The sequence below is a fragment of the Pundamilia nyererei genome, unplaced genomic scaffold (assembly GCF_000239375.1).
Source record: "Pundamilia nyererei isolate P.nyererei 1_Seehausen unplaced genomic scaffold, PunNye1.0 scaffold00074, whole genome shotgun sequence".
Classification (NCBI taxonomy): Eukaryota; Metazoa; Chordata; class Actinopteri; order Cichliformes; family Cichlidae; genus Pundamilia; species Pundamilia nyererei.
In genome coordinates this window covers 854,857-873,570 of record NW_005187475.1, presented here as the reverse complement: position 1 = coordinate 873,570, position 18,714 = coordinate 854,857, and the positions used below count along the sequence as shown (strand labels likewise).

Here is an 18,714-nt window from a genome sequence, read left to right as displayed (position 1 = left end):
AAAAAAAAGAAAAAGAAAAGGTGTTTGTTTTAATATTTATTGTCTAAAACACCCAGATTTTTAATTAAATTAAATAATTTTCTTCTAGTCATTTCCTTTTTTAGAGAAAATAGACCCAAGCACGCGTGCTCATCATTCTAAAGTTTTCTCAGAATTACCGGTAAAGGCTTGTCAGTCAGGCTGTAAAGCTTCAGCTCAGAAACTTGACTAATCAAACAGTTCCGTGTCCTCCTCCTACAGCACAGCGTCTTATTACTATTGGCAATCTGTCATTTCACTGACACGAAAAGCCTCTTTCTGTTGATACACCGCAGAGAAGCAAAAAAGGGACATTCACACTCATCCTCAGACCGCAGACGTTTTCATCTTGCATTAGCACGTTGTCGTAATGTTGTTTTGACATTAAATATCTGGCTCTGCCTTGTGGTTGCCCTTGGCAGTCTTGTTTTCCTTGTTCTTCTTTGTTTATTTTATGCTTCTGATTATGCATTCTGTTTTAGACAGAATACACATTTACATGCAGACATAAATGGGCGGTGCATGCTAACCTCAGGAGTTTTTTAGAACTGTCACTAAAAACCTTTATGGTGTTTCTGTTTTCCTAGAACATTTTAGACGTTTGACTAGGACTAGGTTGCACAAGCCTAGACACTATAGAGGCATAAATCGATACAGCACAGTAATACAGCAAGCTAATGGCTCGGTCACACTAGTAAAAATATGGCAACAAACTACTGTATTGTTACAAAAGATTGTATTCAATCGAGCAGCAACTTTTGGTGACCAAATGGTTGCCCAGAACCTGATGATGTTGCACACTCACAATAACTTGACAATAAGGTGATTGAAGATGTTGCCTGATAGGAGGTAATGTTTCTGCAAACAGCCACATTCTGACTTGGACTAATTGCAGTCATGCTCAGAGAGATTGCTGAAGGTGTGCAAATAATTGCTGTCTAATTTATAAATGAAGACAGATTGCTAACATGTTGCCATCAGTCTAAAGGAGTCTTTGTCAGGAATGAACTACAGAAGACTCAACTGGCTGCCAGCTGGTTGTAATTTTATAGAACAGAAAGCTTGCTAAGCAGAAATGTAAAAAATAAATGAGAACTTTTGATAATAGGAATTTCTGTTTATGTAGGCAGCAACAAATATGTGATTTTTGACAATTTATCAGAGGTAATTCATATATTATCAGAAACAGACTTCAAATTGCCAACTTGAGTAGTTAAAAAATAAATAAAATGCAGTGTATGTTATTGCAATGATCAGCATATCGCAAAATGTAAAAAGCTACAATAATATTGTATCAGAGCTGAAAATGAATTTTATTTATGCAGTGCCAAAATATTGAAATATTGTAACAATATCATATCGTAGGCTGGCTAGAGATTCCCATTTCTATTATACAACACAGACACTAGTTGACGACCCGCTGGCAACCTTCCAGTCACTAAGGAAAAATGTGCATTGCTGGGGGTTGATGGTTGTGAAGTCAGTCACAAAGACTGTACTGTGTTTAAAACCCTCAATATTTGCTTTAATTGCTGTCAGCTTCAATAGTTTGCACGAAAAATGCTGACTGTAAACACTCACTAATTAAGTTGTAACTTGAGAAACTTGAGAAAGCACAAAACAAACCAAAAACTGTTTGCCCTTAGACCAAAGGTTTGTGTGAAAGCAGCACATTTCAGAGGTTCAAAAATGTTTCCTTTGAAGATGAACTTTACACAATTCCAGTTTGTGTTGAACTCTTCACTATTTCACTAATGCTTAACATATATTTTGTAAAAGTTTGCAGATTTTAAGGTATACATACATATTTTAATTGTGAGCAAAGTATTTTAAACTATAAATGTTAGTAATTAAAACACATTTATATGTCTGCTTCTAGAAGGGTGCACATAAGACAAATAAGACAAACACAACTGACTTCTCTGTAGCTGATTTCTGGTACCATACATTTCACTGTTTTTAACCAAAAGCAACGGGCAAATCAAGGCTGAATTTTACAGTATCAAAGCTAGCAGGTTTAGCTGAAAGAAGAAGTGTCTAAAAAATGTTCTCATTGCTTTTATTTAAACTTTCACTTAAATGCATCTCAATTATTTTAATGGCCTTTTCAGCATGTCCGATGTGTTTGCTAGAGGTGAGAAAATAAACCTCTGCAGTGGTTTAATAATCATCAAAATTCAGAGGACAGTAGAGGAGAGGACTGACAAAGAGAGAGACATGTAAGAGGATGACAGTGGGGAAAAAAGACAAGATGAGAAAAGAGAACGTCATCTCACAAAGCCAGACTAATCAAAGCAGTGAGAATTTGCATCGACGGGTCACCCGTAATGCACTCGGCATTTTGTGAATCTCCTTTAATCTCTTGGTTTCACTTGATTGAGAATCCAGTCAAACTTGAACTTTAAATGAAAATACCAAACATACTGAAATTTGTTCGTTCTTTGCAGACACTGCGCCGCTACTTAACATCCACACATGAAGAATTCATTTGCAAAAAACACATTTGTTCATTTTTGGAAATTTTCATCAGTGAAACTGCAGTTGGCCTTTTTGATTTAGTAAAAATAACTCACCAACATAGAGGTAACTTACCAAATTACAAAATGTTTCTATTCAAAAGTGTTCCATTTAAAGTCATGAGAAAAAAAATAGAATTTCTTCTAAGTGAAATGAAACAGTTCTAAAAACTGCAATATAAAATTAAAGCTGTACTGTCACTAGTCGGTGTCCTATAGTACTAGACACAGCAACCTTAGTCTTTGACAGAGTGTGGGAGGAATCAGTCCCATCTCTAAGTATATTGTTTGGTTGTGATGCCCTCTTTGTTGTACACTAGTGAAAGAAATGGCTGAACTTACTTGAAGAACTTGATATGAGCGATCTCAGAAGGTTTCTGTCCATTAAAAAACAAGAAAAAAGTTCCTGGTACACCAGAGAAGGAATATAGTCAAGCAGTGTGCTTAAGTGCTGCATGTCAGATGTGCATAGATGACAAGCATTTGCTAAAGAAATTATTTGAGAGAAGACAAGCACTCCCGTGGTGGACAAGACAAGCACATTAAAGAGACACTAAATGCCTCCTTTGCTGCTGTGATTTCCAGGAATCATAGAGCTACAGCATGATTCCTGGAAGGATGTCACACGGGACAGCTCCGCTGAGTGTACATTGATCAACTCTGGCATGGTCGTCTACAGAGTGAATCATGTGGAGGGGCAACAGTTGGCCTGAGCAGCCGCTTTTTGTACACACATCATGTAATGGTCGCCTTTGCCAGCAAAGGGAAAATATAACGCAGTGCATCTTTAACTCAATAACAGACAGCAACAATATTTTTGCTATGTTGTGTGAGTTTCAAATTTCCTATTGTTTTATTTTAGATTTTTTCTTGTCTTATAACCTAAAAGCAATTTAATGCAATGTAATGGACCTTTTTGAAAATATAGGCTCTTTAGATAAGCCGGCCAGACTTAAATGTACATTCATGCAACATTTTACCATGTAAGCTTGAAGTGTTTCTTCTACCTCACATCAATTGCCAATTTAGAGCCACTCATTAGACCTAGCAAGCACGATTTTGGACTAGGAGAGGAAGCTGTAGTACCTCGAGAAAAACCTACACAGGCACAGACACCAAACAAAAAGATTAAGATCAGGAACCTTCTTGCTGTTAGGCAACAGTGCTAAACATCGCCTTATACCTGACTACTTTTGGAGGAATTTGTTTTTAGCTTGTTAAGCCCCTTAACAAGCAAAAACATGCTTAAAGCATTAAAACAGGCAGCTAAGCAGGTTTGGTCTAAACGTAACAGACAACTTAGCAAAGAACTCGTTTTAAATTGTATCGTTAGGCCTTTTTATACTAGCAAGAAAAAGAAAATAAAAACAGAAAAGATCTGATGCAGGACCCGAGAGATGCATCCAGCCCTTCAGTTGGTCCATCTACTCTACATATCAGTGACAAAAAGTATTCGGAGTAATTGAAATGTGAAATTTGTGGTTCAAATCGTCTGGGAGCAGGTAAAGCAGTGTCTACAGCTATCTATAAAATGTGCTGGAGGCTCTGCATTTCAGCCACTGGTGTTGGGGATCATGCTAAAATTAATGAAATTATGATGACAAAAAAGTATGTCTGGAAACAGTGATCCCAAGCATACCTGAATAGGAAAACGCACAATACCATGTATTTTCGGTCATGGATCGGCGTCTAAAGAGCCTAGACCTGCTTTCTAGAACTGCTTTCTAACATGTGAAGCAAAGTTGTTCAAGCTGTTGTAATAATCTTAGCAGAGAATATAATAAAACAACTCCACAAGCCTTTAAATGATGCATAAAATATGTGAAATGAAACAAATTAGCCAGAAAATAGAGTATCTTCCATTTAAACACAGTTTAATAGTGCAGAGGAGTGCACAATCAACTCTCATCGATTAAACACGAACGATGAACCGTTTTGAGAATGACTAACTGCTCCAGCGAACGTCATGGGAGGTCCTTCGTTCCATCTAGTTGTAAAATTTATTTTCTTTCTGCTGAAGTTGTATAATTTTACAACTTCCACAATTTTGAACAACTGTTACAAAGCAATTTCCCTTTGGGGATTAATAAAGTTATTCTTATTCATAAAATGAATTTAGAGCAACGCACAGAGCTCCTGTGGGAAATGAAATCAGCTCCCTATGAATCAAGTCACACAAATGAACCCTCTAAATATTGAGGCATACAGCAAAAATAAATAAATACAGTTTATTTTGTCCTTAATCTTTTTGGCAACTCCATTTGTTTCTGAAAGACTTATTTGGAACGTGTTGAAAGTGTCTCATTAAAGGGAAGCTACCAAAGAAGATAAATGCCTTACAAAAAAAAGACCAAAAGCTGATCCATCCCAGTGCTCTACTTTAAAATTCTGCTTACACTTTATGCATCACTGTGATTTTTCTCCTTCACTTTATCTACTAAATCTTGTAAACAGTTTCAAGTTAATGTTTTCTTTAGCCTTTATTTAACCTATTTCTTACAGGGAGGACAGCCCTGCTGAGGTGAACAACTGGACAAGTTCACAATCACACCCAAAAACTTTAATGTGAATTAATGTTACACCCCTTGTTTGCTCAGCTGATATCTTTCTACAAATCCAATTTGCAAATGTGTGTGAGAGTGTGTTATTTAAGCTACGCTAGGAGTCCCATGGTTGCCCACAAAGTTAACAACAGTAAATTTCTGACGTATTTTCCACTTCAGCTCAAAATAGAATGGCCTCTGCTTGTAGTGCCTCTTTCTTCATGTTTGTTTTTAATTTTTCATTTGTATTTCCTCACAGGCTGCATGTATTCCAGTTATTCTAAGTAATGGCTGGGAGCTTCCCTTCTCTGAAGTAATTGACTGGAGGAAAGCTGCCATCATTGGCGATGAGAGGCTGCTATTACAGGTACTGTAAAACACTGGAAAATTAAATGATGGGGAAATGAAATTAGATCTTCAGCAGATGTATGAGTTTTCCAGCAATAGTATGAACAGATGCAGAAGAAAAAAATTATACATATTATATATATATTTTTTTTTTACATATAAATATGTAAATGGCTCAAAGTTAGCAAAGGCCACCACCATGTAACCTGGATAAAGAGGACAAACTTTCCTTGCACTTTACACCAACAAAAGATAAACGGTGCCCTTTCAGCATCGGCTAATTCAGTGTCTGGATGGTGAAATGCCACCATCTTCCCAGTTATAATTGTCCTCTCTGGCTCAGAATCCCCTTGGGAACCCATAAGAATCCAGCTGGGGCTGATTCAAACTTCAAGCACAATGCATAGATCAGAAATGCGTGGAAACAGATTTGTGGCCCTGAAGCATGAATAGGCTGACTTTGCCAAACAAAGCTGCCATATGAGTTTAATCAGCTTGATTTCAGTTTAGGCACTTTTATGCAAATCATGTATTCAGTTTGAGAAGCCTGGAAGAAACTGACAAAATGTGTAATATTTCCTCAACACACTCCTGCCTCTCTGAAAGGCTTACCTGCAAGTGGGCACGCAGTCATGTCAAAAACTAAATAGATCCTAAGTATGCACTTAATATTCCTCAAAGATCAAGCGTTTGTTTGTGATACTGTTTATCAAATAGCCTTTTTAATGACTTGCTATCTGTGGCTTGTAGAATAGATTTTAGGATTTTATTGCTTATTTTAAAGCCTTAAACTGACTTATTCTTGCCTGCATCTGCAGCCTCCTACAATCCCATACCAGTGGCCTACTAATGTGTATTCATTAAGAACTTGTTAGCAAAGGTAACCTGCTATTGCTTCCTGCTCCGACAGCTGTGGAAGGTCCTGCCTCTGAGGGGCCTCTGATTAATCCTTTCTTTACACTAAACTTCATGGAAAAAGCTTTTTTCTCATTGGGTATATTTTCTCTAAATTATTTCAAATGGCTGTCATTTCACTCACAATTCACAGGCATGGATGACATAAAGTATAAAGTGAAATGCTGTAATTTTAAATGAATTTAATTTGACTGTGAGCTTTTGAATATAAAACCAAAGCTCTATCCATTTTCCTAGTAACTAATCCAATTAGGTTCACACAGAGGCTGGAGCCGGTAAATGTGGCAACACCCTGAACACGTTGTGCTTTTTACACCTACAGCTCATTTAGGATCTGCAGTTGACCTGCTGTAAGTATGCCAACATATACTGTGGACTGTGGAAGAAAGCCATCAAAAACCAAGAGAAGCGCAAGGAGAATGTGCAAGCTCCACACAGGACGGATCAGCCAGTTTAAACCCCAAAACGTCTTGCTATGAGATCTCAGTGCTAACCACTGCGCCATCATGCCGCCTCCATGATAGTGCAGTGAATCATTTTTGCTTCAGAGACTTTTTCCAGAGAAGTCCAAATAGAAATATAATGTGGAAATATAGCATCTGGCACTTGGTGTCTGTGTAATCAAATGGTGATTGTTAGGTTATGGATGAGAAAAAGTGTTGATAAAAGTGTGACCTGTCAGCACATCACCGATATGTACCAAATTTAAAAATCTCATTGCAATCATGTGGCTTTTTTAAAATCATATGCTTTATGACAGCAGTGACATGCACAGACACTCACACCTACGCTCTGAACTATTTTTATCTAAAATAGATGATTCGACAATTGGATCACCTTCTGTTCTCTTTCATTACAGCGGTGGGTAGAGCTTGTGATATTTACTTACTGTAATAACTCTGTGTTACCATGTGTTGCCTCAGTGACCTGTACCACCACCTGGACAGCAAGTCCAGAAGTAAGCATGTGTAGGCTTTTTGCTTTTAATTAGTGTGTTTGTGGTTTTTCTATGTGAAACACACAATAGCAGACAGGCCATCTTAAAAAAACGTGGCTTTTAGATAAAACATACCAAGCTTTTTTCCTTATTAAGCATTACTGAGACTCACAATAGTGCACTAATCTTGTCAGAGGTTTTGTTATTTGGTTTATTTGCTTAAAATAAAACCATCATGCAAAGGCGTGCTAATTGTTGGTTAAGATAATGTGTGAAGTGAGAGATTTGTTTTGACGTAGCCTCCGACACTGAGGGTGTTCACATTCATTACTGATCCAAACAAAGCAAACATTTTTCGATTAATTTCCCTTGCTTTAATGCAGACATGTGAGGAAATGACAGGGGCAGGTATAAACACAGCTAATTTCCAAGGCTTTCAGGATAATAGATGAAATGCATGAGTGATGAACCACAGTGGCATATAAAGGGACTGTCACATACATGTCACTTCAGAACAAGCATCATGCAACCTGAGGCACATTTTAACATTTCAAACTGGGGAAGGTTGGGTTGTTTCTCTTCATTGTTCACCAAATCGGTGGTTCTTGTTGTTTTGCTGCCACGCTAAGCACAGAATCAAAGGTAGGAAGGGAAGAGACTGAATCAGTGACCATAAGACATACATAAGACATTTAATACTTGGATGCAGTAAGTGCCTTCCCAAAGTGTTTTCTTCATTTGTACTGCCTCCACCATGTTTGACAAATGATGTTTGCTTCAGATCCTGAGCCGTTCCTCTCATTTTTCATATTTTTCTCTTCTCATGATTCTGATACAAGTAAACCTTGGTTTCATCTATCTAATGATTATTTATTTATTTGTTGGTAAATCTAATGTGGTCCTTTTCAATTCTTGTTATCAGATTTTTGCACTTTGTTGTAAACCATCTCTTTACAAGGCATCTCTTGTTTGTAGACCTTTACAATTATCAACCTTTTTTCTTTCAAACTATTCTGTCATCATGCACTTTAGTTGTTTTCTGTGAGCTTGCGGGCCTTTTGGTGTCGCTGAGCTTCACTGCATTCATTCTTCTTAAGAATGTCATAGATGGTCGACTGAACCAATCTTACATATTTTGCAATCTCTCTTATAGGTTTATTTTGAGATGAGATGAGATAGGCTTTATTTGTCAGTTGCAGGTCTTTTGCCCACAACCGAGATGACAGACCTTGCCGACCGTACATACAATACAAACATTACATTGGGGAGACAGGTCAAGCTAGGTAGCGAGGAAAAAAAACATCGAAATGTGTAATACAGAAGGATAATACAGGAATGCACAGATATCAACACACTATAGCACAATAAACACAGACAAGCACAGACAAGCAACATGGGAAAGTGTGTACATCTGATCTGGTACCGCTGCAATCTTCGACTGCGCCTCTAACTGACCCGATGTCCACATCAGAGGGTGGCGTTGGATCTGGGGTAGGGAGGGTGATGCGTCAGTGAGTGCTTATCAGTATCAGTATATGTATGTGTGTGCGTGTCCATAGTTCAGCTGAGACAGTGTCCTTCGCCCTGCCAGGCTAAGTAAACAGTCTTCCAGCCAACCCAGGTGGCCTTGCATGGAATGGGAAGGAACAGACTCAACACAGTCGTTATCAGGGAGTTTTTGTTCGGCTCCAGCCTTGAGCCCACAGCTGGCGCCGAAGGGGTAGCCGGATTATGATGGTAATTTTTCTTTTGCAACAACTCATGAGAATTTCAAAGCTGTTCTTTAACACTCCAACACTGGTCTCTCAATCTCCCGTTGGAGAACCGCAAGTTTCTCCATGATGTTATCAACCTTCAGTTCCGTGGTGTTGTCATTCTTTTGCTCAGAGAGCAGATTCTGAGACCTCACGACTGCAGTGAGCTGTTCTACGATGTAAATGGCCTGCATTTGTATTTGTATAGCGCTTTTCTAGTCCTTAAGGACCCCAAAGCGCTTTACACTACATTCAGTCATTCACCCATTCACACACAGGTGATGGCAAGCTACATTGTAGCCACAGCTGCCCTGGGGCGCACTGACAGAGGCGAGGCTGCCAGACACTGGCGCCACCGGGCCCTCTGACCACCACCAGTAGGCAAACATGGGGTAGGATTTTTGGCATGCAGCCAGGAGGCAGCCTGGGATCGAACCACCGACCTTCTGATTAGTGGCTGACCTGCTCTGCCACCTGAGCTACAGCCACCCCAATGTAATCCAACTTTCCCTCAAAGGTGTTATTCTGAGCCTCTCCTTGATGTAACCCAATATACGCTCAGAGGTGTTATTCTGAGTATTCACGGCAGCTGTAAATGTCTCCAAGGTCTTAACCATGCTGCTTTCAATGAGCCAGTTCTGAGAAGTCGCGCCTCGTACCATCGTTTCAATCCCAGCGGGCAGCCTTGGGGGGGTTTGAACAGCCGGTTCCCCTTTCTTAATTCTCTGATAAGTCAGGGTCAAGCCAGCTCCGATCAGCAAGAACCCTGTTATCATGGTTCCGAATAGGTAGATATCTTCAGCGTCCTCGATCGACAGTCCCGCCAGGCACACGATCCTCCATTTCTGCCACCCGTCCATCGTGTATCCGGCAGGGAAAGTCCCTCCCAGACTTCTCCTTGAGAAAAGGGTGTCAATAGCATTCAGAGACCAGTTGATCAAATCCATAATTCCCTTTAGGTTTTAGAAACAGACTGTGAGAGTGTGTTCCAGGGAAAAGTAATACAAAAAACACGAGACTAGACAAGGACATAAGAACTAAGCAGGGAAGATAAGGGAGAGGAGAAAAAGTGCGTCCGTCTCCTCCGAGAGCCAAAAGGTTTTTTCAGGCAAATAGTTGCCCCCTTTACTTATGTCAGTTTCTCCTCATATTGAAAGATCCAGTGCAAATATATCACTCAGAAATAAAACTACAAAAACGTTGTCATTGTCACGGACCTAGCTGTATACATCGTGGTGGTTCAAAAACCACCTTTCTTTTCCAGAAAATCATCTATGTCATCCAAATTCCTGATAAAAGACAGGAACTCATTTTTTTAGAGGAAATAAAGTCATCTGCATATTTCCTGTCAGTTTTAAATAAACACCAGTTGAGCAGTTTAATATAATGTTACATAAATAAACATTAATGAATTAATTTAAAAGGGATACAGCAATACAGGTTGTTTCCGCTTTTCATTCAACACACATTTATAGATGTTGAGGACACCTTGAAGGCGTTTCATTTCTTTCTTTCAGCACTGAGGCAGTCGGCAGAGTGGCAAGAATAAAATCATTTTCTGGAAAGTAGATATCAGAAAGGATTCTTTAGCCTCGGGCTCTATGGTTTATTCAACGGTCAGCTTAACACCTTTAAGAAGCATTAAAACATCCAGAATTTATTCATTTAATTATTTTGGTCCGGATGACAACATCTATAAAGAAGGCGATAATCAGTGAAATATTTAACCAGAATATATTTTAGTTTTTGGTTGGTAAACAAATTCCGTATGCTTGCCCTGATTGGTTTCTCCCTTTTTTTTCCTTTTTTGTTTTGTTCACTAGAAACTACCTACACACGTGCATGCGCGTGTACATACACAAACACACACGCGCACACACACACACAGGAACTCATGCAACACTGAAGCCGTAACACCTGCTGAGAGAGTTGAATCTCATTACTTTCAATTACATCACTGAGCACAGCAATACCTGGCTGTTTAATATGTAGAGTTTCTGTTCTCTCCATGGAGAGGGGAAATACACAACACACACACACACACACACACACACACACACACACACACACAAAACGCCCCCCTGCTGAGAAACATAAACACTATTAGAGTCAATCGAGGGAAAGAGAATGGGGCTGATTTGATTGGTGTTGTTTATATTCCACCTCAGAGAGCTGAACAATTAAAGCTTGTGCTGCTGTAGGCAGATCCCAGTGACGTCAACACCGGCGCAACCGCTTTCCTGAGTTCATGATTAATGTGGGGTTTTCAGATCACACAAATGTGAAATAAATATCTTTTAAAAGTAAATGAAAAAGCAATTATAATACAATTTTGTTATAAAGTGGATAAGCAACAGAGCCCCTCTGTACTGTGAGTGCTTTTTTTGGTTTTTACCCATAATTATCAACACTCTGCCACATAATCTGTGACTCTTTCATTTTTGATGCAATTTTGTCATCACTCTGTGGGCCAGATTTACTAATGCTCTGTCCAAGCATTAAAAAAATACTTGTGTTATCTGTACTTACTGTAGAGGCACAGTGGTAAGCATGGACACAGCTATTTTTGCAGCTGGCCTTGCATACAGCATGTATTTGAAGATCCTTCGATTTCAGAGATCAAAATTATGGGAGGAAAGCATTTAAATGAATCATACAAAAAATATTTACTAAGGTTTGTAGGAGGCAGTTGACTGAAAACCACTACTATCAATGCAGTCTTGTGAGTGCAGCCTCACACTAATTCACCCTGCTTGGTAAATCTGTCGCTACCCAAAATATTTTCAGGGCTGTCAGAGATGAAATCCAGTCGTGTTTATTTATTATTCTTGTGTGAAAAGAGCGAAGCATAAAAAAATAGATAAATTAAAATGCAAGCAGCATCACTGTAGTCATATGACATAAAAGCAATTTAATAAGACCAGTTTAAAAAATATGAATATGGGTGTGAAGGCTAATTGGACAGCCCAGCAATGCAAAGTTTCAAAGGCAAACAATTGCAACTTTTGTTGCAAAGTAAACTGAATATATAATTTTTAGCAAAACGAAGCATGCAAAAATCAATAGTACAGTAAACCAAAGAAACCCAGGCAAAAATGAAACCTGTTTAAATCCAAACAATAAATGGAAAGAAATGGATGAAAACTCAAAAGTATTAGCATGATATAGAATGTACACTTTTACTTTTTCCATTCATTCAATTATATTATCTTTTAGTGTTTTTGCTTGTCAGCCCCACAGTTTGTTTTTTTTGCCAACACCCACTGTATCAGCACTCCTGTCAATGCAGTGGTCTCATTTAAATGAATGAAGGGATCATTTCGCCTTGAAGCAGAGGGGATGAAGATATTATTGGACACATAATGCATGTGGAAATTGGTATATTTCAGTGACAAATATCAGTTGAAGAAATTCCAGACAGGATGACTGTCAGTCGGAGTCGCCTCATTAGGCTTCACAGATCACTGTAAGATGAGAGCTCCCTGGTCAAAGCATGACCGATAGAGCCAAGTGGCTTGGGACTCTTTAAATAAAAATCCTCAACACCCTCAGGAAAATGATGAGTGTTTCGGGAAAACTGATTATCACCATCACTCATTATTTCCCCACATTATAGTGGCCTTTTCATTGGCCAAGTCTAACCAGTTGGCACTCTAATGTTTATTGACGGGAGATTTCTTGTCCATGGGGAAACACCAAACAGTTCTTGGGCTTCAAATACGCCCCCGATGAGGGTCTTTAGAAACACTGGCTGGAATATTCCCTTGACTGTTTTATTGTCAAGCTCAATGGAGCATGTATGGTTATGTCTGATCTCATCTTGTAGTACTTTGTTGTTTTCCAAGCTGGACATCAAGACAACATCCTGCACCATCTCCCTGGCATATCCGGTTGTTTAGCTCCCAAGTCAGGATCATGGTGTTCCTTAATTTTAAGCTTTCACTGTCTCTCCCTAAAGGTGCCACTCAGGCAATTCACAAGCCAGCTGCTCATGTTTTGTATGTTAGTGTGTGCTGGGAACAGTGAGATCATGGGCTGTTCTTGTGGGTCTTAGCTATCAGCAGCGGTTGCTGGCACTTGGCTTTTTCATTCCCCTTCATTTCTGTTCCAGGAAAAAATAAATTAACAATGATCAATAAGTTGTTGAGGTAATGTAACATCTATGATAGGCTGATTAACTGTTTTGTGTAATTCTAAACTAAAGCTTAAATATCTTTTAGCTTTGGAGAGCTCATCAAACTCATCTATATAAAAAAGTACATATATATATATATATATATATATATATATATATATATATACTGTATATATATATTCCAAGCATACACTTAGATGAATTAACTCTCAGGTGATTACAGAACTGGAGCTGAATAGCAGGTGGTTTAGTTGAAACACTATCAATGGAGGTAAGTACAAAGTAAGATGTGGTGGAAGAGTCTTGAGGGGAAAATCTCCCTTAATCTTTTCTGCATGTCCACAAATTTTTTATGCTTCCTCCACCCTATTTGCCTTCCGCCGATTCTCATCTTTCACTCAGCATTGTTTAAAAATCTAGCATAATATAATCTGTCTCACCGTCATCTTGATCTTCTTTGTCTATTTTTTCCACAGGTTCCCTCTATTACCCGGTCCGTGGGCCATGACAGGATCTTGGCTCTCCGCCAGCAAACTCAGTTCCTCTGGGACGCCTACTTCTCCTCCATAGCCAAAATAGTCTTAACAACTCTTGAGGTAAGCTTGCAAAACATTGTCTTAATGGGAGTTGTGGATTTATTTTCATCAGGAGAGTTGCATTTAGTCAGTCAAACTGCTATAGCTTGTTCTGTACTATACATTGCCGCTGGCTATGCATCACCTCCCAAAGACAAACTTTTGAAAGATTTCTTTCTCCAGTTGTCAGTATTTTTTTTTATCCAAAGAAGGTTAGCTGAATGTGCCCTCTCTTTTGCAGTACTTTTTCTGCTCCATATTCATACATTTCCACTCAGAAGCAGCTCGGCAATGCAGTGTTCAAACACTCAGTGAAGGTATATCAAAGTTACTGGGGGTGATTTGGCATGCTCAAAGTTTGTTTTGAGATCAGGGTTACAGTTTGACTTTTTGTTGTTGTTTTTTCTTCATAAAACTGTGTTTTTCTGCAATAAACCCTTAAGCATCATTTGAGAAAGCCGCTGATACACCATTGGCATATAACATTTTTATATAGAACTTATCCTTTTTTCAACTCTCAAAGCTACTGCCCCTCTTTCCCTTTGATTTGGCACCAGCTAGTACTTAATGTTCATTTTCTTCACTGTCATCAGACTTGTGACAGTTACATATATTTAGCAGGAGTCCTTCTGTATCTAATGGTAGTCTAGATTGTGTGTGACTTATCAGTTCTAATCAGTGACAAACAGAAAAGAAAACCTCTTGCTATGTGTGAAAAGTGCTCATAAAATCTCTGGTGGACTATTCAGCAAGGTTAACCTAGAAAACGTTACATGGAGTTCAGGTTTTATTTTAACCTAACCTGACAATCTTTGAGAAAAGAAAAGAAATATTGAAGATGGAAACCAGCATTTTGTTGCCTGAAATGAAAACATAGGCGTCGTGAAGTGCCAGTTGTGAAGCACCAAGTGTGAAGGAGGACCATGCTGTCTGGCAACCTACAGGTTTAAGAGGCTGCAGTATGTGAGTGGGCGTTCATGCCCGCTCTCAAGGCTAGAAACCCACAGGCTGGCTCATTAAATGACCTAACCAGCTGATGTACAGAAATGAACCTGTGTCATTGCCATGTACCACAAAAGCCATCCTAGTCTTCCTTTTTTTCTTTTTCTTTATTTGTTTTAAAAGAAATTCATTTCCTTACAACCTCGATTCAGACAACCTCGATTCAGACCTCAGGGACCATTTGCGCTTTGTATCATCTCTGAACACAGACACAGAGGATAATAATCCTTTTTATCACCAACATCAGCAGAAGAATCATAGGTATCATTACATAAACATCAGTATGATTGCTATGATCTTTCTAAAGCCCACAGTTTGTTTTAATTTATCACGTCCACCATGAATACTAATATCATAATTATCACAATTATCATCATAGCGATAACATAAATACTATTATTACAATCATTACACCAACAAAGAAAGACTAACTTTTTCGACTTAATTTTTTTTAATGTGTGTAAAAATATTATTACTAGGTGAGGACTGTGGTTGTTGTGTAGGCCAGTTTGTTGTCTGATTTAATTGCTGAAGTTACACTGAATGCAAGTTTAAAGGTGGAATCTCCATTCTTTTTCACAAAGTAAGTTTGAAGCACAGGTATACAGGTAGATCTTTTTGCACATATTTAGGCTTTATTAAGACTAAGAAAATTGGCTTTATCATTCTTATTGATTTTATATCTTACCTCTTTGAATTTGTACAAATAGAAAGAAAGTTTAACAGACTGAAAAGCCATTAATTTTTAATGCTGGCACAGTTATTTTCTGTTATTAGTCATAAAATAATGACTCCCTTTTTAATTCTATAGCTCAGTTGATTGCTTTGATTGCACAAATGAGCAATCAAGGTATCAACTTTCAAAACTTTCAAAATATGAAGCACGCCTAACCATCCCTGAAGGGTTTCAAACAGCTACTACCTTGTACTTAAAAGTACAACCTTTTTATTTTCCTTATTATTTTCCAACTTTTGCTTTCAGAATTTGCCTCCTGTTAAGTGTATAATTTTCTACTTCATATGCATATGTAAAGTAGAAAAATGATACAGTGAACTGAAAGTACGGCATATGCAATTGAAATGAAAGATCTCATGCCTGTAATAACGTCACACATTTGTCTGTTGAGCCAATTTAATGCTGTGTATATTAAAATGTTTGCATCAATGCCATCTATCAAACACCAGGAATAAGGACCCATCTATTTGTAAAATGACTGATAATTTCATCACCAAGCCCTACAACTATAATTTATGTTTGCCTTCATGTTTACCTTAATAATACAAAGTGTCCTCAAATTGCAGCATTTTTTTTTTTTTGAGCACAAACAAGACCTTGGTAATTCCACCAAATGCCCAGTGCTAGCAGGGTATGAAATTAGACAGGAGACCGCTGACAGCTGTATACTGTTGGCCAGATGTGCTAAAAAGTCAGAGCCAGCATGCCACCAGGCTAAACGGGTGAAATGAAGCGTGGCTGATAACCGTAGTGTCCCACATACTGCGAGCCTGACAGTTGGTGTAAGGAGGTGGGTGTGTAGGCATATATGTGTGTGTGTGTGTGTGTGTGGCTGTTAAGAGCTGGATGTAAGTGTCAATTCCCCACTCCCTGTTTCCTCCACTGTTTTGATCTAAATACAAAGAAATATGATTAAAAACTTTGTTTGTTTTTTAAATTAAAAATGTGTTTTTTAAGTTTCACAATAAGTCAAAACTACTTAGGTATATCTCTACTTTTGAATGGTTTATAGTCCATTATTAGTCATGCAAAAAATTTAAAATATGCATGTAAAAGTCAAAAATATAGACAGCTCATATGCCATTTATGAAGAAACAACCCGAAATGAAATTCAAGGATTTTTATGTCACTATATAATTTGCAAAAATAAATAAATACAATTTTTAGTAGCAACCAACCAATTGGCTAGGATCAACAGCTCCATTACTCTTGCATTACATCCTCTTGGCTCACTGTCACAACATTCAACCAGCTCACCCAACCTCCGGTAACAAGACAGATGGATCGTGTTAGCTAACTCACTAATGGACTGCTGATGTTGGGATTGAGTTGCTCCACAGGATGAAGTGTCTTGGGTCTGCAAAGATGTTCCTCTCTTCGAGACCTCTCAAAGCACCTAACATAACCTAAAAAGCTGTCATTTTAAATTTCAAATATTAGTACATGTCTGTTGTTAGGTGGCGGAGTTAAGGGGGCAATTTCAGGCAATTGATTTTTCAGTTTGACTGAAAAAAAAAATACAAGTTTCCCTGATCTTATTCTTCTTTTTCTTCACACATCCTCCTTTCTGCTTTACCTCTCTGCTTCATCCAGATCATCCAGGACCGCGTGGACTCCCTTATATCCAGAAACCGTTTGTTGTGGAATTCCCTACCTGGTGGTCTGTATGCACTCCCTCAGTACTCAACTGACGCCGCCCAGTTTCCTTTTTACTATGCTCTACTGGGTGAGTACATAAGCTTTCCGTAAGAGTCATTTCAGTGTAGCACAGATGGTATAGGTTGTTGTTTAATGACTTAGCTGCAGCACAGGTGAATAACTGGAATGCAGTGATGAGTACCTTTTGTCAGAGGAGGCACAAAACATGAACCACAGTGTGGTGCATGTGCTGGGGAAAAGTCAGGTTTGCTGCAGATCCAGCTTGCGATTTACAGGATTTAAACAAATACTCTTGAATGTCTCAAGGTGCCTAAAGGTCACTCAGTTTATTGCATGCCACTTCCTGTGACACAGAGCTAATAAACTCAAGTTTGATACATATATGATAATTACTGAATCCGGGCTGTGATGCATGGCCGCAGTTTTTCTGTTATTTGTTTTCATTAAGTGTTCTCCTTGGCACAATCATATTAACAGCTGAAGGACACATCATGCAAACAACGATTACGTGGCCACATTTTCTTTTTTGTTGGAATCCAAAACATTCCCTTTTCTTTCAGGGAAATATCAGAATTGTCACTGACAGCCAGGAAGGCTCAACAGATGCTGTCAGTATCATAAAGCCTTGATCAGTGACAGAGAAGTTTCTGCGACAATTCCTGTGTTTTTCTGAAAGTTTTCGCCTCTGAACACAATGACCATATCACTGAGTAAAAAAATTGTAAAATGAGGATGTGTTTGCCAACAAATTTTAAATCCAGTCAACTTGGACTTCATTGGCTGCCTAAACTGTGCAAGAAACTGCTGTCTATAGAGCCTAAAACAGTAAATGTACAAGCAGCATAACTTATGACAGGTCAGATAAGTGGTTAACAACGGCAGCTGTAATAAAAATCTGCAATATTGTTTTTAAAATGTATACGTAAAATTTTGCAAGACTCCTGTTGGGGCATAGTTCAGAAACTTGAAGCTGCAGGGAAAGAAATAAGGCTTCTATATGTGCATGTTTATGTGGGTGTGCAGACCAGAGAGACTCTCAGTAGTCTGAGGCTGTAACTCAGATCGATGTTTGTCTTTCTCTGAGGAATTGTGGACACAAGGGTTAGAAGGAAGAGAGAAGAGAACCAAAGATGGAGCAGTTTTGTTTACACCTCTGCAGTAAATCACTATTTTTGCTGCCGCCATCACCGGCGCTGCTGCTGGGGGAATAACTTTTCGCTAGCGCCGTGTATAAGACGGTCTCACTCTGATACCTTCCCATAAGTTTTCATGGCAAAGCTGTTGCAACTTGAGCCTGATAGTTTAAAAAAGTTTGGCTTAATGTCAATACATAGCGGCCTTGGGACAAGTAAGGCATCACGATCAGATGCCTCAAGTTACACTTTTATTTTAGTGTGTGAAAAGGAGTCCAATCATCTGTGCTCTGCAGCTTCTTCAAATTATATAAACAAAAGAAGGTTGTGTTAATATTCTAGAAATTGATGTATCAGAGCAATACTGTTCCAATATATAGCATCTATTTTATAGCTCGTTTGACATTTGTAGTTTTTTTTTTAATGGTGTTGAGTTTCAGATC

At 38.5% G+C, this 18,714-nt stretch overlaps 1 protein-coding gene across 1 annotated transcript in view; it reads left to right on the top strand.

Moving 5' to 3' along the window:
• LOC102207610 (exostosin-1-like) overlaps window positions 1-18,714 on the top strand; it is a 56,593-nt gene that overhangs the window by 2,938 nt on the left and 34,941 nt on the right. The window contains exons 3-5 of the mRNA XM_013911880.1: window positions 5,337-5,444; window positions 13,643-13,762; window positions 17,073-17,205. Coding sequence (XP_013767334.1) covers window positions 5,337-5,444; window positions 13,643-13,762; window positions 17,073-17,205 — 361 coding nt within the window. The remainder of the gene's footprint in view (window positions 1-5,336; window positions 5,445-13,642; window positions 13,763-17,072; window positions 17,206-18,714) is intronic.